Source organism: Paramacrobiotus metropolitanus, unplaced genomic scaffold (genome assembly GCF_019649055.1).
Source record: "Paramacrobiotus metropolitanus isolate TYO unplaced genomic scaffold, Prichtersi_v1.0 Parri_scaffold0000218, whole genome shotgun sequence".
In the NCBI taxonomy this organism is placed as follows: domain Eukaryota; kingdom Metazoa; phylum Tardigrada; class Eutardigrada; order Parachela; family Macrobiotidae; genus Paramacrobiotus; species Paramacrobiotus metropolitanus.
In genome coordinates this window covers 82,072-102,043 of record NW_026570438.1, presented here as the reverse complement: position 1 = coordinate 102,043, position 19,972 = coordinate 82,072, and the positions used below count along the sequence as shown (strand labels likewise).

Sequence of the window (19,972 nt, the reverse complement as noted above, 5' to 3'; positions counted from 1 at the left end):
CTCCATCACACGGCACTCCTCCCAATTCCCGTCCGCGGGCGGTAGGCGCACTTGGCCACGGGGAACCTGTAGTGTATGTAGTACTCGTACAAACATTGTACGAGTATCTCGTGAAATGGATAATGGCCTTTGGCTAATGTGCCGTAGCAACGGTATTGTTGTTGTCCGTTATTGTTGCCATGTCTAGTGTTTAGTTGGTTGTTTGCTGCTGTCCCGAGCGGACATAATAAAAGATTATGCCGTTCGTTCAATACATGACAGAACCAGCTCCTGGATGGTTTCCCGCAGCGGCACTTGCACGCCTACAAAACGCTCCTTGTCGTAGTCTCCCAGGTCGATTATCGTCCCACGATACCAGATCCACGCGCCATCGGGCGGACGGTGCAATAAAACTTGCACCGCGGTCGCTGGCGGGAGCGAGTAGTCGCTGCTGCTGGTGGAGAAGCGGAAGATGCGCCCGTCTTTCACCAACTGCGCGCGCTGTTCAGTGCATCGGAAATCAATGATCAGACCATCCTTCGCTAAGTTGATAATCACGCCGTGCTGCAGGACGCCGTCGACGAGGACGTCCAGGGCGTTCCACGCGTTCGGGCGATATATCCTGCCTCTGTACACATGCATCGCGCTGCTGAGTTCGGATGTTCGTGATTCTCAACAGTCGACCAGCAATAATTTAAAATTCTGCACTTTTAATGCATTACATCCCCAATTCTACAGCATAATTACCCGTGAAACGGAAAAAAATGACACACAAGTTCTGACAATTGTTTGCAGCTTTTCATTTTAGGTGGAAAAATCGAAAAATTAAAAATGCTTTTCAACGAAATTCAGTTTCCGGGGGCGGTTGGGTACTTGGTTATACTGCATCGCGCGCACCGCCTCGAGGAGACGGCGTGCTGAGCATGTGCTCATACATACGGCTGGTGATTTTCCAGTTGCTACATTCGTCAATGTGATGACATAACGGCGAACGCACACTGGAAACTTGGACAGTCAACAACAAACTTATTTATTCCACGGTCCCTTGGAAATTGGAATAATATTTTACGTAAATTTTTTTGTCGAGATTGTATTTTACTGTCATTATTTAATTATTTCTACATCTCTGGAAGTAGTCATATTGTGATTATCCAATCCTCTTCCATAATAGTGACGACTGCCAAGCGTTCAGTTCGTTTTCTGTGTGGGTAGTTTTCTGTCCCGATTCTCCTGGTGCGTCTACTGAACAGGTTTTATCCCCTGGTTGTATTATTAATAATAATATTAACGATTATTAAGACAGTGATCTTCTCTGTTTATTAGTTATCTCTGGTCAGAATGGAGGCTGTGATTGATGAGACGATTGATCCCGAGGAATTGAAGGTGGGTACTGGGTCCTTCGCTTTGCGACGCTGATGACGCTTCAGGTTGTTCTGTGATGAAAATACATGTTTCTAAAATGGTGGTGGTGTGTAGTTGCACGGACAGAAGTACGACAAGGAGGTGGCCAACGGGAAGGTGGAGTACAACACGGCGTTTGATTACGGCTGGTGTCTGGTGCGCAGTCGCAAGCAGGAGGATGTTATGCGCGGGATCGAGATCTTCAAATGTGAGTCAACTGTTAATCAGCGAAAATCCATTCTTTGCTTAGGTTTCATGAGCGTTGTGTCAGAGGTACTTTTGATTGTTTCCATTATATAAGTGACTATTTCGTCGATTGTGGAACTGTTCCGAAGAGTGATGGAGTTTTTTTTGTCGATAATTTAATTTGATAGAAAATCCGTGGATTTAATTTTAAACTGCTGTGGTTGGTGGCTACGTGATAATTGCCAATTTTAAAAAAAAATACATGTACCTTCAATTTAAATTATAAAAATTTACTGTTGTAAATTTCTCGTAAGCTGAGGAACTGAAGAAATAAATTATCAATTTGAATTGAGTAAGTGTCTTGCGATTATTTACGTTATTTTTAAACTCTGTTATTTAAGTCCATTTTTCAGTTTGATTTGCGTTGGTGAAATAATTACCGGTTTTGTTTGTAATTATTCTCAATGAAGAAACGTTTTTGCAAATTAAGAAAACGTAATTAAAAAATTGCTTGATTTAAAATTAGCAGAAATTTACAAATGTATTGACGTGATAAATTCAGCATTTTCTTTTCCGATTGATTTATGTTGGTGAATTAATTCCACGTGTTTTTTTCTGTTGAACAGATCTGTACAAAAATGGCGAGCAGGCTGGTCGGCGTGATTGTCTCTTCTTCACCGCCGTCGGTTACACCAAGATCCGCGTAAGTTGTGCTAGAAAGATCACTACATTTCACTGGAGCTTTCGTAGTGCAGGGCTATAGCGCTGGCCGGACGCCTGGGTAGTTTTGTCCGTCGTTCAACTGAAATCATATGTTCTTGAACGTAATATGAACCAAAATTTTTTTCTTGCTAGAAATTTATAGCAGCTTCTTGGTTGTCATTTCACACAATGAATCCTGTATATTAAGTACTGTGATAAAGTGCAAAGTTTTACTAGAAATTTCCACCAGGAAAAATAAGTATTCCCATATTAAGTCCAGATAATCATTCAGTTCCCGAAAATATGAAATAAAGCTTAAAAAAATGAAAAGGAAGACTAAAATGAAAGTTCTGATTCTGTTGATTGTATTTTTAGGATTTGGTGTTTTTTATTCATTTAGTGGGATATTCCTTTAAAATTAATATAATCGCTGATTTAAATACGTACAAAATTTGTGATTAATTTTCTGTTGATTGGTTGCTTGTGCTCTCGCATAGGAATTCGAGTTGGCCCTGGAGTGCATCGACACCCTGCTGAAGGCCGAGCCCGGCAACATGCAGGCCAAGGATCTCAAGCGGGTCATCGAGGATCGCCTGAAAAAGAGTGAGTGTCCGGGAAATTTTATTTCGTATTTTCTTTGAGTATTTATGATTATGATTTTCAGTGGGCACTTTATCGAAAAATAGTCGAAATCCTCCTTGTATTTTTTGTAATTTTTTCTCACTTAGAAATCCGGTAATTTCATTTTTGAAAGAAAATTCAGGAAAAATTGCATGCAGGCCAGTTCATAATTTTTTATTATTTTTCTGGTAGTAAAATGCACATTTATTTTAACAATCCCCATAAAACTATGAAAATAAATTGGGGTTTCTGTATAAAATAAATTGTAATAAAATCGCGTCTATGCCCGAGTTCATCAACATGGAACCAAAATCCTCTGTGCAATAAAAACTAACGAAAAATTTTAATACAAATTTTATTTGTGATTTTAATTCAAGAACTAATTGAGTTTAATTTCTCATTTAAAGAAGAATATCTGTTTAATGTTTTTAAAAAATCAAAAATAATTATTGTGTACGATGTTGCAGTCACACGGTACTCTTTTTTGCCGCAGTAAAATGAAAATTTATTATCAAGCGCTCGATAGAGTGGAACAAAAAGCTCGGAATTTTAATAAAAAAGGCATCTAAAGCTGTAAAATAAAAAAAATAATATTACAAAATTAATTTTGTTTTCTTCCGCAGGTGGCCTCATCGGGATGGGATTGGTGGCGTTGGGCGGGGCCACGGTGTTGGGGGCGATGGGCCTCGTGGCGCTGCTGGCCAAGAAGAAATAACTGGTCGATTTTACACAACAGAGGAATTTTGCGGATTTTTTTCTGCTGCGTGATAACTGTGCTGGCCTCATTCCTCAACGATGGCGTTTTAATCATAATAAATGTTTATTAAATCCGCCATTTGTCTGCCCGTTGTCTGCGTCGCTTTTAATTGGTTTTTCGTCAATTATGTATGACGTCGGATTGCATGAGCTTTCCTGTCAATCACAAATAGTGCTTTAGCGTTTTTGATCACGGAGTTTCGAATAAAAATGCCCTGCAGCACCTCGTTCGTACTGCACAACATACACACACTGAGCGTCACGCAGTAAATTCCCCAAAATGTGATATGAAAAATCAAATTAGTACAATTTTCCGTCCAGTCGTCGTCCACAAAATTCACCCTGTAATTAATAAATTTTCTTAATTAAATTTTAAATTAATTATTTTTTGGGAAGTCGGAATTACTACTTACGCCAGCGAAGAATTTGTCTCAACATTTTCTAAGGTCAATTCGCGTCTCCACTGTCTGTGGCAGCGGGTCTATAAAAAGAAAAATCCACACCAAATCACAAACAAGTACCAACATAAAAAATTAATTTTAAAAATATTCACATTAAAAATCCAATTAAAACTGAATTATTCCAAGATAATTCATAATTACAATGTTTAATTTTAACTGACAGCAACTGAATTTAAATTAAAAAAGGATGAAATCGGAATTTTGTTAAATCAGGAAACTGATGTAATTAAAAGCCTTTACAAAACATTTAAATAATATAATTTTACGGCGGATGACATTGACTTTCTAATGTTACATCAGTAGGACATCAAGACTTAAAATTAAAATTTTAAAAATTAAAATTTTAGGGTACTTAACATTAAAATTAAAATTTTAGGGTAATTCATAATTTCATATTAATTTAGATTCATCGCAATTTTCCTGGCCTTCTGTTGTAAAGGTATATTAATTTTTAGTAGAAAATCATTTTGATTCGAAGAACTATTTAAATCAAAAACTGTTTCAAAATAATTCAAACCATTAAATGCTAGGGATTAATTAATGTAATCTGAGGGAATTGCACGTAAAATCAATTACGTTGTTCACTGGAGATCGGACTTCCGGTAGACCCAGACGGTGTCCACGCCGGAACCGAAGGTGCGGACGGCGCGACACTGCGGCAGCGGGAAACGGCAGGCGATGAACAGCGCTTCATCCCGCATCTCCCGCTGCAGTTTCTCCCGGATCGGCTCCATCATCCCGTCCACGCCGAACAACACGATCACGTCGTAGGACGACACATCCGTCTAACACACCGGCAAATACGACAATTATTTGTTAATTAAGTTATCCAAAATCACGTCAAGAAAAAAAATTAAAAATAATTTTCATGTAAATAAATCGGTAGATTCAAAACATTTATCAATTAAAAAAAATGTATCAATTTATCAATTCAAAAAATTTATCAAAAAAAATTTATCAATTTTTTTTAATGAAATAACGGGCACAAGCTGAAGAGCAAAAATCAAGTTATTGCCAAATTAATAAAGAAAAATCCCCAATTGGAGTAAACTGCAAATTAAAATGACTTCCTGCAAATTTAAAAATAAAAAAATTATTTACCATTTTTTAACGAAATAACTGACATTAGGCGCTCAAACCTGTTTTACGTAAATGACTGAAAAAATGATAATTTTAATTTTGCAGTCACGACTCCGCAGCAAGCACTTATGAAAGGAACGCACGAATCCTATCATTTGGGATGTGCCGTATCGTTGTCACTCACTTGAACCCACTACACTACGAAATTCTCCACATTACTAGTACGGCGCGACTGGCAATTTGCTGCAGTACAACGGTATGCGAATTAAGCGTAGTCAACGGCATTTTTTTAGGGCAAAGCATTTCAGATTAAATTGGAATATTTGAAAAAATGCTTCAAAATATTTTTAACAAATTATTTTTATTTTTCATTCCTTTTTTTTAAAATAATTTATTTACTCAGGTCAACTTAGTTTCAAGATAATTGCCAGAAATTATTTCGATGCCAAGACTGAAATTAACATTTTAGCACAGAAAAATTTTCACAATAAATTATTTCCCGATCAACGTCAGTCGCTAAAATTATTAGATAAAAATCTGAAAAACAATTCCGGGGTGGAAATGGAAGCTGTACCTTGAAAATATCCCGAATATAAAAATCAGCGCGTTTCCGCAGTGCAGCGCCTTCCTTGAGCAGTAGGAAACGACTCCACACCACCAACCACCAATTTAATTCCACGCCTAAATATTGCGTAACAATCATACAAAATTATCCAAATCGTAATAACGGCGCAAATATTTCTGTCGATTTTTCCGTTACGAAAAAATCGATTTTACCTGTTGCTTGCATTCCGTGCTGTGCCGCCGCTAACACCTTAGAAAAATAAATTCACAATAAGCAAAAAAATGCTCCAGCTCAAGAGAAACCTTTTTTCATGGCAACGCAAACCAGAAAAAATAAGAAAACTAAACGCGACATAATACGGCATAAAAATTCAAAACGAGCCTATTTAAATCAATTTTTATGTGAATTATTGGCCATAAATTACAATTTTAAAAAATATATACTGCGAATCATTAACTTTTAAAAAACCACTAAAGCTTTAGTAGATAATTGTATATACTTTTAAAAATTTTTTTAGATTTATTTATCAACAGATTTTTTTTATTTACAGTTTTCTTTATAAAAATCGTAAACACGGAAAAAATGTGAAAATTAAATTAAATTCTTTACCAGTTGATAAAACTGATTTATTTCGCCATCAAAATCACGGAGAACGTGTCCAGAAAGGTGCAGAAATTACTACACTTATTATTAAATTATTAGTAAATAAAAACTACGGAAAAGCAGTAAAAATTGCTTATTAAACTATTAAACGTACCAGTCGCCCGTCACCGGAACCGAGATCGATCAGTTTCTTCCCAGCGATCCACGCCGCATTTTCCTCCGCGTCGCCATGCACCTCCCGCGGGCGTTGCGCGAACTGCATTTTCTGGGGATTAATACTGGCTACATCAGCACTGATTCGGTTGGCCGTGGCACTGGACAGCAACGGCGGACGATATCCCGACAGGAACTGGAAGATAGCCTGCACCTGGGTGCTGGTGGCGGGGAGGTACGGCAGCGCCACCCGGCGGAATCCGGGGGCGACGAAGGGGACGAGGAGCGCCGAGAGGCCCAGGGTCCCCGCCACACACGAGCCGATCACCAGGGTGCGGAGGCGGCGCGGGTCGGAGCGCGGCGAAAATGTGGAAGAGGAGATGCCGAGTTCGCTGAGGAATTCAAGATCGGCCGCTGAGGGTTGCGGGCTGGGCTGTAGGGCGGTTGGCGTGCTGACTGCAGGCATCATGGTGCCACTGCCGTTACAATGATAAGGCAGGCATTAAGGGTAGCCCGACGCACAATAAATTACAGTGTAAAACGATCGATAAAGATGTCTAAAGGTACACCTTTAAAAATCGACGAGAAGATCAATGAATATAATATTCAAACTGCCGCTGACTACTGAAAATGAGGCGAGACCGCGCCGCAATGGCAAACTACGGCGGGTGGCACGGTGTCGGTGGATACATATTGTTACGGTTTCCCGTTTCCGGTACATATAACACGTATCCGGTAGGCGGTACGTATGTACATCCGGTACTTTTTAATAGCGCAAATTACAGAAGAACACAATATTAAGAGGAAGTGCTTTAGTATTTTATCGTTAGTTTTGTATATTAATACTCGTACTGTCGTACACGTGTTGGGGTCACGCTAGCGCGCGACCAGTTGCTTTTTAGATGTCGAAATATCATCAAATTAAGAGTCGAAATAAAATTTTATTTCGATTATGCACTTTCTATACTTCGATATCATCCGTAAATTGGTCAAAAATAACGTTTTCCGGTAGAAAGAAAATTATCCTTTTTCTAATGGAGTGTTTTCATCGAATACCTATCGGTATAAATATGCATACTTCTATGATAATGGACCGGGCCAAATCCCTTAATTGTTAGACATTATTACTTGATGCCAACTGGCGCTATTGAAGACGTTCGGACTGCGCATAGATACATGCGTACGTAGTTGAACTGAATTTAATTAATTTTTAATGTGGACACTCCGATGTGACGCATAAATAACGACACAAGACTCGAAACCTCGTGGCCCTATTGTAGCATTTATTCACAACATTTATGGACAATAAAGACAATCACAACAATGATAACAGGCAATCTAACAATACGCCAAAGCGCAGCAAAAAAATCGCAAAATGTAGGCCCCATAATAATCTCAGGCTGTGGCCCGAGTTCGAACGACATTCTCAGATACTCGTCTACACTTTCCGCGGGAACTTCCACACCAACTCCGTTTACTCTTTTTAACCCTGGTATTTTTCTTAGTTCCAATTTTGGCGGATTATTCAGGATGTAGGACGTCAGTTTGTGCTTCATATCCACAATACAACTGTTGCCGCAAGCCGTGCATTTTTTTTCGATCGTGTTCTTTTTCGGGTATACTTGCTACAGAACCAAAGGATTAGGTGCATTACTGCATTCTATACAATATACTCGTAGTCTGAATTTACGAGTATGTCGTCATACCAACGCGGTCGTGGGATTATTGCAGTTCTGACACAAGACGAATTTCGTGATAAACCCATCAAGCACTTCTTGTAGGCGGTGCGCGTCATGTGCGCCTTTGACGATGTAGCGATCGTTCTTCGAGTCGATCATGGCCTGGGCGCCCAATTCACAGCCAAAGTATTCCAGTGGATCTACATTGATAGCACATAGAAAATCCGTGCTGAAATGCTCAATCTATTATCAAATGATCTCGAACAGAAAAATAAATCGCAATAAATAAGGTGACCATCGCGTCAATCATATTCGTAGCAGAAGTCACATTAATTTCAAGCACTCACAGGCTGCTGGTCTATTTAAGGATGCAGCGATTTCTTTCAAGTTTACAACGATAGTTTTCCGGTCTTTTTTGTTTCGACATCGCTCCACCTAACAACACGTAAAGCGAATCAAACTTAATTTACGATTTTTTTTTACATGCTTTATCATTACTGAACTTTATTGACTAGTAGCAGGTTTGTAAATGGGCGAAAAACTATCAAAATTGAATCAAATTCACCTTGGCGACAAGTCGTGGCATCTTGTAACGACAAAACTGGTCGGGATTGCTTCTGTCGATGTTAATGAGCGTCATTTTCGCAGTTGTTTGGATGTTACGTTATGGATGGAAAAAGTGCAACGGGAGTGCAGTGGCTCTTTTTTCTCTGACGCGAATTACTGACACTCACGATCCGGTCCTTGTGGAACGCTGCTTCTCGGTGATCTCACCTGGGTGTGTGGGAATCGGCCCGAAACTCGGACCTTCTTGGTTGATTAAGCCGTTCGGACGTAGGAGCAGCAGTCTCCTGTTGCTGCTGGACGACGGGTGATGAACTTAAGAGGCCTGTGTAATGTGTTGGCAATGGTGTTGTCGCGATCCGAGCATTATTGATATTGAACAACAGAGTACTGTAGCACTTGTGGCCAGAACCGGATGATGACGGAAGCGTTTGCACCGTTACCCAACGGCACGCCGAAATTTTTTGACGAAAACCCGACGCAATCCGCGGGAAAATAACCCTGCAACGCATAAACTCACAACTGGTGCATCATAGGTGTTACTAAAATAACGAAATTAACGACTACGTCACTATTAATCGTTCTTGTCAAAAAAGATCATCGATAATTACAAAGCCCAAATCGTCTGTAATACGAGTAATATTATGGTATAATCAGGGCGCAGACTGCAAAGAAACCGATGACATTATTCAATTCCGTTGAAAGAACGAGAAAATCGTTTTTTACATGTGAATTAAATTTCAAGTGAGTTAGGGGTGCTCTGACTCATGGTGACTGCCATCGAGAGGGGGCATTGACTCGTCCAGCAGCCTACTGATACAGTTATGAATGCCCCATTTTAAAAATATTTATATACGGACGACATTACCTGATTAGGTACGCTCGTATTTCCAGAATAGAATTTCTGGTTATTCTTTAAACTTAATTCTTTAGAATAAGCAATATTTAGAAATATTTAGAAATATTAGAAATATTTAGAAATATTTAGAAATATTTAGAAATATTTAGAAATATTTAAAAATATTTAAAATATTTAGAAATATTTAGAAATATTTAGAAATATTTAGAAATATTTAGAAATATTTAGAAATATTTAGAAATATTTAGAAATATTTAGAATATTTAGAAATATTTAGAAATATTTAGAAATATTTAGAAATATTTAGAAATATTTAGAAATATTTAGAAATATTTAGAAATATTTAGAAATATTTAGAAATATTTAGAAATATTTAGAAATATTTAGAAATTCTGCAGTATAAAAAATTTAAAAATTCTAGAATTGTAAAAGCTTGCGCAGCCGAGTCAGGAAAAGTTTATCGTTATTTTGAGGCATGCGGACGGACTTAAAAGCATAAACGCTTCAGGAATTTGGAAAATTAAAATAATAAGTTTAACGTGTTTGACAACCTCAAATCGCGTTTTTAGAAAAGTTCTGGAAATCAAAAATTTTTTTGAGACTACGGGTAGGAAATTTGGAAATCAGAGGAATGGATCAAAGGAGTGGATGATTCAAAGGCTCTAAATATGTAAATTAGTCACGGTGCCACCTGCGTCGCGTGCCGGAAGTCTTTAAAATTCGTTCCTCTAAAACGTTTAGCTTGGAGATCTTCGTGAAATCTGAGCGCAGCCAAATAGGAAAAACATATTTGCGGAAAAGCACGGAAGATTGGAAGAAATCACTCATAGGCATTTCGGGATACGCGTGATAAAATTTAGATTTTGGCTGATACCTGATCTCAAATCTTTCGTTTTTTTTTGTTATTATCTTAATAGATATACACAATTTGCGTCGTTAAACTGACTAAATCAATAACGATTTGCACGGTACATGTATATGCACCAGGTGTATTGTGCGCAACTGATGCCTTCTGTATATGTACATTAACGAGTAAGTTAAAAGAGTAATATAATGGAGACACCAGCGGACCGGCCCGTTTTATCGCTGATTTAAAGCGCATGACAAGCCGAATATTAAGCAACCCAAATGGTAACAGTGGTAGAACTGTAGAAGTACAGTACCAAAACGATAAAATGCAGCGCGCCGATTATGTACAAATGCAACATCTGTGCACGTCACGTGCGCAACACATTAATCGCTTGTAACGTTGTACAATTAGGCTAATAAGGACAGGCAGCCTCTTAGATAATGGTTAGCATTTTCGAAGGTCACTGCACTGAGAAAGTGCAGGTTCTTGCGACGCTTTTGCTCCCGCACCAAACCGATCCTCCAGGGTCTTCTGTATTTCCAGAAATGATTTTCCTTTAGTTTCTATCAGCAACCGCGATAAAAACACGGCTAGAATCAATGTAATCCCGGTAAAGATCGTAAATGTCCATTCTATCAAATAGGCCTGCATGACGGGGAACACCGCTGTTATCAACGTCGCCAACGCCACATTGACGAGATAGCCCAACGCGGAAGCGGCTTGCCGGGAGTTCATCCCGAACATTTCTGCCGTAAAGAGGAATGGTGCACTGGCCGGACCCAGCGCGTAGCTCACCATGAAGAGAGCCATAGCCAACAGGGTGCCATACTGACACGCGCTGCAGACCGCGTACTTCGTCAACACCGTGAAAATCACCATCGCCGCGGTACATAGTGCGCAGCCGACCAGTCCACCTAAAAGGCGAGTTATCTACTCGTACTCTAGCTCTGAATACGAGGACAGGCTTAGTATTCGCGATCACCTAAAAAACTAGCGAGAATTCGCGATCACCGTGCCCGGGTTGTGCAGAACAGCCAGTCACCTGCCAGCCAGCAAAGGAAGGCAGTCCAGTCCAATGGCTGTGTGGTGTGTCACTGGGCTGCTTTCCCTTGGTGGCTGGCAGGTGACTGGCTGTTCTGCACAACCCGGGCACGGTGATCGTGAATTCTCGCTAGTTTTTTAGGTGATCGCGAATACTAAGCCTGTCCTCATACTCAAAATCTTACTCTAATATTCAAAGTCTGACTCCGACCACTAAAACGCGTGACCCCAAACTTTGACTACAAAAACCGTAACTCTGGCTGCTCGAATTCTGATTTTCTTAGGTTTTTTTAGGCCTCACAGGGTCTTAGGGTTGTTTTTATGTTCGAACGTTCTTAGGTTTCCTAGTTTCTTCTTGGTTTATAGGTTTCTTATAAACTAAGAAGAAACTAGAAAACCTGAAAATAAAACAGGCATGACCTAATAACCGAAGTCCAACCTAAGGACCTCAGAAAAAAATAACTAGGAAGTTCCTAGTTCCTGGTTTTTGGTTATTCTTAGGGTTCCTGGTAGGAACCCTAAGAATAACCAAAAAACTTAAGAACCTGTTTGTATTGGGCGGAATCAAAGTTTTGGTTGTCAGTGTGTTGTGGTCAGAGTCAGACCTTGAGCGTGGGCCCACCTAATAGCATCGGTCGACGTCCAACCATATCCTGCAACGGGGAACTAAACAGAGCCACCACGGCGCACACAGCGGTTAAAATGATGGTTCCGTAGGAGGCTAGCGCCTGTGTCAATCCGCATTGGCGGAACATCTCCGTGGAATAAACGAACACCGCGGAATAGCCGGTGAAGCGTTGCGCGAACATCGCCAGTAAGCAGATGCCTAAAATTTTCCGCAAGAACTCATCACGCAACACATCCAACAGCGACAGCTTTTGACTGCTTAATTTGCGCGCTGATTCAACTTCCTGGTGGAGGACGCGGATATCGGCGTCCACGTTCTGGCGACCCCGCAGACGCTGCAGTTCTTTTTCCAATTTCCCGGTGTCCGGTGTTTTCCTACAGAGCCAGCGCGGACTTTCCGGAAGAAAATGGTAGGCCGCGATAAAAAGGAGGCTGGGCAGGAGAGCGATCCAGCACATATGCTGCCAGGTATCGGGATTGCCGAGTATCGGCGGTAGTCCCATGATATTTGCCACCAGCATCCCCGCACTGAACGATGCCGTGGCCAGAGCGTTCAACGCGCCGCGATGCTTATTGGTGCTGAGTTCCGCTACGTATACGCCGCATAAAACCACACAACCGTTTCCCAGTCCAAAGATGAATCGTCCTGTACATGATGTACACATTATTTTGTAGGGCTTAGGTCATCGGCTTAACAAATTAAAATAAGCAATCATTAATTATCATCAAGCATTAATTTTAGGATCTGCAGGACCTTTTTTGCCAATTATTTTCGCCACAAAAGCGACTGAAAAAAGGCATTTGTTATTATCGTTCGTTTTCACTGCAAGCGCGAAAACCGAATTCCGCTATTATCGTTTTTCGTTGATATGCAGTATGTCTTTCTTTCTTCTAAGACATTGTTACTGAAGTTCACTAAAATAAGCAATCATTAATTAAAATAAGCAATCATTAATTATCATCAAGCATTAATTTTAGGATCTGCAGGATCTTTTTTGCCAATTATTTTCGCCACAAAAGCGACTGAAAAAAAGGCATTTGTTATTATCGTTCGTTTGCACTGCAAGCGCGAAAACCGAATTCCGCTATTATCGTTTTTCGTTGATATGCAGTATGTCTTTCTTTCTTCTAAGACATTGTTACTGAAGTTAACTGAAAAGTCAGTTTCACAACGATGAACGAAGTCAATTAAGAAATGTTCGAGGAGTGTGCAAAAGTCAAAGAGGGTGAAAAAGGGTGACATTAGTCAAAAGAAGGTTAATAAAATTTAAAGAAAATATAAAAAGCGAAATGGCTGCGCGCATCAGTAATAACCTAATCAGCTGATTGTATAGGCCAATTGATGAAATAGCTTTAACTTGCAAAATTTTTACCAATCTTGAGGTGACCTGTTGATTCATCGGCCGTCCCGTCGTCGAACAGACACGATGCCGACCCGTAACGACGCCGAATTAGAGCTAAACCATCTCAGTCTACTGAGTTTCTTAGTTTTCTTAAGTTAAATAGGTTTTTTAACCGTCGATCTCGTGACCGTCGATGTATTGCGGTCGGCATTGTGTCGGTCGACGAAATGTCGGTGACCCCAATCTTGCCTTGATATCTTACCAATGATAAACAATTCGTACGATCTGGTCGTCACGCTACATCCGGCGGCGATGCTGCCCAAGATCTCCAGAACGTTGTACAGCAGCAACGTCCTGCGGAGTCCTAACCCTTCCACCAGATAATTCGTCGCCAACGATCCCAGCGACACCCCCAACATGACCGCACATCCGATCATACTCCATACGGCCGCCAAACGCTCGTTGCCGCGCAGATGGAGGAATGTCTCATTAGCAGGGACAACGGAGCACCACACAACGACATCGCTTTGCGTATCATTCAGCGGCGGTCGATGATCCGTTATGCGCGCGCACTGTATCTCGCGAATCCATTGAATAATCAGGTTCTGTGGAACGTTGACCAGAGCGCTAGTGTAGCCGCCTATGAACCACGACGAGAGCGCCACAATTAAGCAGGCGAAGAAAGTTGTGGCGGTTAAACGGTCACGGACGCTGCCGCCACTGAGTGTTTCTCCCATACTGCAGTTACAACACCAACACCCACAAATAACAAAGTAAGGAAACAACAACAAACAACGGCAAATTAAGGAACTTCTATCTGCGTATACTGCAATATAATGTACAGGTAGCTTAATCAGCGCATTTAACAGCGCATTTGCAATGGTAACACGCTTCGGTAGCACGCACATTGACATATGCAGAAGTTCATTAACAGCTGATTAATGATTCTACTCGCAACTACATTCGGACTTTGCGTTCACACTAGCATACACATGCACAATTTGCCCACAGCGGCTAATGGCCTGTTCGGTAGGAAGTTACGAACCGGATTCAGCTCGTGCCGAACACGATACTAGCCGCTCTTCGGCAAATTGTGGAAGTATTTGTTGAAGTTTACCTCATGAATCGCCACATTTCATAAAAAATTACTTCCTGGTATCCGTACTTGACAAACTTGAAATTCTGGAATTATGCGACTAATGTATAATGTATGGTTTTTTAGAGAAAGTCGAATCGTTAACGCGTTTCTAATCGGATTGAACTTTCTTCCCTCATACGCCAGTTATTGGTAAAATAACGATACGTACTTCAACAGGAAAATTAATGAAAGGAAGTTGGCGTCATATTTACGAGTATGTGCAGCTGCCATATACTCTGTAAAATACTCTGCGAAAGCGAATAGTAGCATTTTAAAACGCTGGACAAGTTTAATTCTGAACGTGCATAGGAGAATTTGCATGCCGGTTATGCTATAAGCGATCAAAGGACGAGCGGTGCTTAGCGTGTTTTCTTGCCGGTATACTATAGCCGCTTTAACGGTTTTTCGTCAGTTTCTGTTGACCAGTTTATTAATTTTCTTGTGCAGTTGTACTCATATGTGCACCTAGCTCGACGTCGCATGAGTTTTTCAAATAGTTGCTGCGAAAACGCGCAGTACTTTCACATTTTTATGTACAGTACCTATAGTCTGTAGAGCTTGCTTAGCTGCTGACAGAGAAGCGGAAAGCCGATTTGAATACCGTACAACTATCGTGATTGCGGACTATGGCTCATAAACAATACGTTTGTATAATTGGTTAATTGGTCGTATTTAAGAGAATTGTGCAGCGTTCCCGTGATCTGGTCATGCAAAGTTAGCAGCCCGATTCCGTTAAGTTTAGTTATTTTATGGCTACTACAGTTGTACCCTCGTCATGCTGCAAAGTTATCGCTCCGGTTCCGGCAACTTTTAATTAATAATTTTTATGACTACTGCAAATTGTAGACGTTAACACAGTGCACACGAAATGTGTACGGTACGCCCATTGGCATTAAGGATGATTGCCCATACTGCTACAGTATCGAGCGGTGATTTCCTCTTAATAAACGCAAGTGCACACTACGCGTGCCAGGATATCCAGGAAACTTCAGTAATAAAATTATTGTAACGGCTCCAGTTTTCGTCTGCACCCACTTGTGCTCACCGGACACCTTATAGGTAGTTATGGGGGCAGGGTATAAAAAAGTGGCAGTGTCACCTGACACTGGCAGCTTAGTGACAAGCGATAAAACGTGACAGTTGCCGTAATTGCCAGTACAGTCTATATCTCTTAACCTTAGGAGATTCTGATCGCGCCCGATCATTTCGGTGGCGTTTATTTTGGATAGCACGGGATCACTTCGGCCAGTGCTCACTGTGACCAGCATTCAATTCGACCGCCGCTTATATCGGCAAATGGCAATTGGACATGTCGTCTGGTGCCGTTGTGTCACAAAGTTCTAACTTTAGTAATGTTTCATGGGAAGTGCATGAAGGTAACAAATGACGTTGTGCAAAAGTCCGAGGAACACTATCGACTGTATAAAATTGTAAATTCTGAATTTTTGCATTTTCATGAATACGTGGATGATCGGAGGCTTGACACGTACAGTAAACGAGAGCGGTTGTTGAAAAATGTCGAAGTGCAAGGAAGGGACACTTTAGTAAACTTTTCTATTAACATGATTACGGTAAATTCATAGTCACACTTTTACTATCAGTGACTGTTGAATCACACTGCCGGTTGCTTACGAGTTACAAGTAAGTACAATGATTACACGTTTCCCATAAATAATAAATTACAATGTAGGCTGTGCACGGTTGTAACCGTCCCAAACGACCGGTCGTCTGAGACGACCGCCGGTCGTTTCAGCCTCTAAACCGTCCGAAACGACCGGGCGCCAAAACGACCGCCGTAAATTTTGCCCTACCAGTTTTTTTCGCTCTTTCAGTCGCGAACAAAACGAATGAATGTAATTAATTTTCGTATCCGGTCGTTTCTGCCGGCGTGTAATTTCGTATCCGGTCGTTATACGTTATACGAATACGGTCGTTATACGAATACGAATACGATACGAAATCACACTCCGGCAGAATCGACCGGACACAAGAATTACACTCCGGCAGGAACGACCGGACACGAAATTAAAAAAAAACTGATAGGGCAAAATTTACGGCGGTCGTTTTGGCGGCCCCCGGTCGTTTCGGACGGTTTAGAGGCTGAAACGACCGGCGGTCGTCTCAGACGACCGGTCGTTTGGGACGGTTACACACGGTGTTATACACTTTTAACTGGATTTCCAAACATCGGGCACTCACCACCGCGACAAAATGCACCATTGTGGCAACTGTACAATACAAAATTAACAGAAACGTGCTAGCAATATGATTAATAAAGCATTATCACTGCCACAACTGAAATTCTGCATAGCAGTCTTACAGTGTAGCGAGGTGAATGACCAACGCGCCATATATCACTGGTAGCTTTATCGCACTGTCGTATTCCGGAATTAATGATGCCGGCATTGCTTTGTTATAACGAACTAGTTAAGCAGCTTACAACATTAATTTTTTACGGTTATTACGATAGTGCGATTTCCTATGAATGGCACTCTACTTGTGGAGCGGAACTATGAGTGGAATTCGACATTTACGGACGGAGCAGGATAATATATAGTAACAAAATATATAAAATGCAGTGCTGCACTCACTGTTTTCATGAGCGGTTGGAAAGGTCGCCTTTTCGTTCCGCAGCCATCTTGGCTGTACCCAACTTGTTCCTGGGAATATTTAGCAGTGCTGACGCAATGACGAATTGGGGTACGTCCTATGATATGCCATTACCGCGAACAAATGATTTCTAAAATTATCTCAAAACAGATCTGCATTTTTCTAAATAAAAATGGATTCTTCTTATAAAGTTTTTTTATTGTTGCCGTACTTGTGACTGTGAAGGTTAACTGAGTAGCGGTCAGATACGCTGAAGTTTATATATATATATATATATATATATATATATATATATATATATATATATATATATATATATATATATATATATATATATATATATATATATATATATATATATATATATATATATATATATATATATATATATATATATATATATATATATAATTCTATATATATAATTCCATGTATGTTGGAATACAATTATTCAGATACAGCCCCACGATCAGTAAAAAGTCTACGCTGCTGTCTAAAATAAAGTTTACTGCTAGAAGTCCTTTTAAGCGCTTTGATAACTGGTATGTGTAGTACTTATGGTAATCTGGGGTATTTTCTTGCACTTTGTCAAGCTCAGAAAGCAAAGATTATGATTAAATAAGTGTGGATTCTAGTCCTCATTTTGCACACGGGCGCCTAGAATTAGTTTGTCACGGGAATTCGATTTTGTAACTGCCGGTGATGCTTTGAATATCAAATATGCAGCAATAACAGCTGTTAACGAAAAAACGCAGTTCCAGAAATAACTTTGCAGGGAAAAAATAAAAGGTTGTGCACGGAATGAAAGGTAGCGCAAAAAGGTTGTGTACGGAGTAAAAGGTAGTGAAAGGGTGTGTACGGAGTGGTCACCTTTACTTAAATTTAGTGGCGGGAGGAGACATCCGACTGACAGCTACTGTCCATGCAGCGTGGCTCGTCCTCACCAGTGTCGTTGGAATCTGTGGCCGTGTTTTTGCTCAGAAGGCAGGTTCTCGACAAACCTTCTCCGACCAACACGTTAGTGCCGGCCTATGATTTCTCAAAACCTACATCGTCTGTATGGCTATTAGCATCTTGTTAGCGGTGGGCATGGTTATTCATGGCGCACTCGCCATAACCTGGCACCAGTATTTGGATTTCGGTTGTGTCTTCAATGCTGGCGGGCCTTGGGCCATCGTCTTTGGCGCGCTTTCCGTGGCGATGAACCTCATACTGATAGTGCGAGCCATCAATATTATCAAGAGATGGACGTCCGAGGGTGTCTGTCGCTCCCGTTGAATCGATCCTGGTTCCTCCTCAAACGATCTCTGTTGGAGACTTTCATCCGACGGCTACAAGACAAGCCATGCTAGCCGAGATAACGCCGCTGGATGGCTATCTTCATGTAACGGCTTAAATCCGCATTCGATAGGCTTGACCCATTACCACCGGCATTGGAATGATCGGTTGAATTCTGAAATTATTCCACCAATTAGCGGATTTGTAGCCCCGAGCCACGAGGAAAGACATATTACACCGAAACCATTATATGCGCATTCCGAACCTGTAAAATACTAAGTAATGCATTCAAAGTGGCAATGCTGGCGAGTGAGATAGTAATACGCTATGCGTAGACTGCGCGTATTACATACGTACGTACGGTGACGTACGCATTAGCGAATTTTAGATTTCACAAAACAAGTTCCGTCCAGTTCGACTTGCGGGTAGAAGTTGGCGTTACGGGTCGATTTACGTCCGTTCGCGACGTAAGGCGCCGTAACCTAACGTCGTTGGCTGACGCGTAAAAACTATCTGCCTTGCGTGGATCTGTGCAACGGCTCAGCCGTATGGCTGAGGCACAAGCCAGCGCATGCTGCCTGTGGATCTTTTTTATGTGCTCTAACCGCCTCCCCGAGAGCAGGTTGGTCACGCTCTGGGCACTCTCGACTCGATTTATTTTTCAGCTGTACGTTACTGCAAGTGTGCATCCGTACAAGCATTTTAAACGCTATTCAATCTGGTAACGTACTGTTTATGTGACGCAGTAGTTTCTAGTGGACGGAGCCTGAACCATGTGAAATCTAAAATTCCCTATTGTCTGTTAGGTTACGTACGACTTGCTGTTACTATCTGAGCGATATGATCACTAATTCTATCAGCGCTTCTTGTTAAAATGAGTCTGGAGTTTCTAACTCTTCAACTAAATCTGTGAGCTTGTTTCTAGCTGAAAGGTCGGTGTGACTTTAGGTTAGAAGGAAGTTCATGTTCTGTTCTGTTCTGTTTGCATCGTTCGTTCAGTTTGGTGATTAAACATGTGGGAAGTTTCCGAGTGTTTCGGTTTCGGTAACTTTCGTTTGGCCCGGCATTCCGCTTTTACCTAGCGGAAGCAGGTAGTTGGTGTACCACTTACGGAGTCCAGAGCCCATTCCCACTCTACCGATTGAGTAGGTTTGGTCATCTGTGCGGTTGTCGCGGTGCGACTTCCGCATAGCATGTCAATATTTTTGTTCCCCGCTGTTTTATGGCTTTGGGTTTGTCGCTCACATTTTGATCCATCCCTCTGCTGCATTGTCCTGTTCCATTGTCGAATGGAAGTATGTATCAGCGGTGCGGCAATAAATAATTACAAAAGTAATATTGCTAAAATCAGTAAAACGTATGGAAAATTAGTTAATTATACGTCATTAACATACGTTATTTGAAAATTATTTTTTGATTTCCCAATCAGTGTGGCGTGGCGCGCTTTTATAATGTTGTAACTGCTCAAGTCATCAC

General features: G+C 40.9%; 4 protein-coding genes across 4 annotated transcripts; 1 reads left to right on the top strand and 3 right to left on the bottom strand.

Annotated features, from left to right (window-relative positions):
* Nucleotides 1–953: 953 nt before the first annotated feature.
* LOC129601186 (mitochondrial fission 1 protein-like) lies at nucleotides 954–3,885 on the top strand. Its single transcript, XM_055499927.1, has 6 exons — nucleotides 954–1,212; nucleotides 1,303–1,362; nucleotides 1,456–1,588; nucleotides 2,193–2,269; nucleotides 2,766–2,871; nucleotides 3,513–3,885. Exons 2-6 carry the CDS (start codon nucleotides 1,318–1,320, stop codon nucleotides 3,602–3,604), a joined length of 453 nt encoding a protein of 150 aa, XP_055355902.1. The 5' UTR covers nucleotides 954–1,212; nucleotides 1,303–1,317; the 3' UTR covers nucleotides 3,605–3,885.
* LOC129601183 (ATP synthase subunit C lysine N-methyltransferase-like) lies at nucleotides 3,327–7,097 on the bottom strand. The gene is made up of 6 exons (XM_055499924.1): nucleotides 6,509–7,097; nucleotides 5,964–6,000; nucleotides 5,761–5,867; nucleotides 4,683–4,891; nucleotides 4,059–4,126; nucleotides 3,327–3,987 (listed from the first exon to the last, which is right to left on the bottom strand). The coding sequence occupies exons 1-4, from the start codon at nucleotides 6,974–6,976 to the stop codon at nucleotides 4,688–4,690; spliced, it is 816 nt and encodes a 271-aa protein (XP_055355899.1). The 5' UTR covers nucleotides 6,977–7,097; the 3' UTR covers nucleotides 3,327–3,987; nucleotides 4,059–4,126; nucleotides 4,683–4,687.
* A 633-nt stretch (nucleotides 7,098–7,730) lies between these two features.
* LOC129601185 (eukaryotic translation initiation factor 5-like) lies at nucleotides 7,731–9,465 on the bottom strand. Its single transcript, XM_055499926.1, has 4 exons — nucleotides 8,752–9,465; nucleotides 8,534–8,621; nucleotides 8,214–8,386; nucleotides 7,731–8,132 (listed from the first exon to the last, which is right to left on the bottom strand). The coding sequence occupies exons 1-4, from the start codon at nucleotides 8,824–8,826 to the stop codon at nucleotides 7,791–7,793; spliced, it is 678 nt and encodes a 225-aa protein (XP_055355901.1). The 5' UTR covers nucleotides 8,827–9,465; the 3' UTR covers nucleotides 7,731–7,790.
* A 1,234-nt stretch (nucleotides 9,466–10,699) lies between these two features.
* Nucleotides 10,700–14,431, bottom strand: LOC129601189 (solute carrier family 2, facilitated glucose transporter member 2-like). Its single transcript, XM_055499932.1, has 3 exons — nucleotides 13,733–14,431; nucleotides 12,123–12,773; nucleotides 10,700–11,373 (listed from the first exon to the last, which is right to left on the bottom strand). The coding sequence occupies exons 1-3, from the start codon at nucleotides 14,382–14,384 to the stop codon at nucleotides 10,904–10,906; spliced, it is 1,773 nt and encodes a 590-aa protein (XP_055355907.1). The 5' UTR covers nucleotides 14,385–14,431; the 3' UTR covers nucleotides 10,700–10,903.
* Between the last annotated feature and the right edge of the window lie 5,541 nt (nucleotides 14,432–19,972).

Bases quoted from the DNA above. Each gene is read 5' to 3' on its own strand.
- LOC129601186 (XM_055499927.1), top strand. From the start codon at position 1,318: ATGGAGGCTGTGATTGATGAGACGATTGATCCCGAGGAATTGAAG. The intron at 1,363-1,455 runs GTGGGTACTGGG...GGTGGTGTGTAG, and splicing joins TTGATCCCGAGGAATTGAAG to TTGCACGGACAGAAGTACGA. The intron at 1,589-2,192 runs GTGAGTCAACTG...TCTGTTGAACAG, and splicing joins CGGGATCGAGATCTTCAAAT to ATCTGTACAAAAATGGCGAG.
- LOC129601183 (XM_055499924.1), bottom strand. From the start codon at position 6,976: ATGATGCCTGCAGTCAGCACGCCAACCGCCCTACAGCCCAGCCCGCAA. The intron at 5,868-5,963 runs GTAAAATCGATT...CGCAATATTTAG, and splicing joins GCACGGAATGCAAGCAACAG to GCGTGGAATTAAATTGGTGG. The intron at 4,892-5,760 runs GTACAGCTTCCA...CCGGTGTGTTAG, and splicing joins ATATTCGGGATATTTTCAAG to ACGGATGTGTCGTCCTACGA.
- LOC129601185 (XM_055499926.1), bottom strand. From the start codon at position 8,826: ATGACGCTCATTAACATCGACAGAAGCAATCCCGACCAGTTTTGTCGT. The intron at 8,387-8,533 runs GTGAGTGCTTGA...CTATCAATGTAG, and splicing joins CTTAAATAGACCAGCAGCCT to ATCCACTGGAATACTTTGGC. The intron at 8,133-8,213 runs GTATGACGACAT...TTGGTTCTGTAG, and splicing joins ATAATCCCACGACCGCGTTG to CAAGTATACCCGAAAAAGAA.
- LOC129601189 (XM_055499932.1), bottom strand. From the start codon at position 14,384: ATGTCAATGTGCGTGCTACCGAAGCGTGTTACCATTGCAAATGCGCTG. The intron at 12,774-13,732 runs GTAAGATATCAA...CATCATGTACAG, and splicing joins GTACGAATTGTTTATCATTG to GACGATTCATCTTTGGACTG. The intron at 11,374-12,122 runs GTGGGCCCACGC...CTCGCCTTTTAG, and splicing joins ACGTCGACCGATGCTATTAG to GTGGACTGGTCGGCTGCGCA.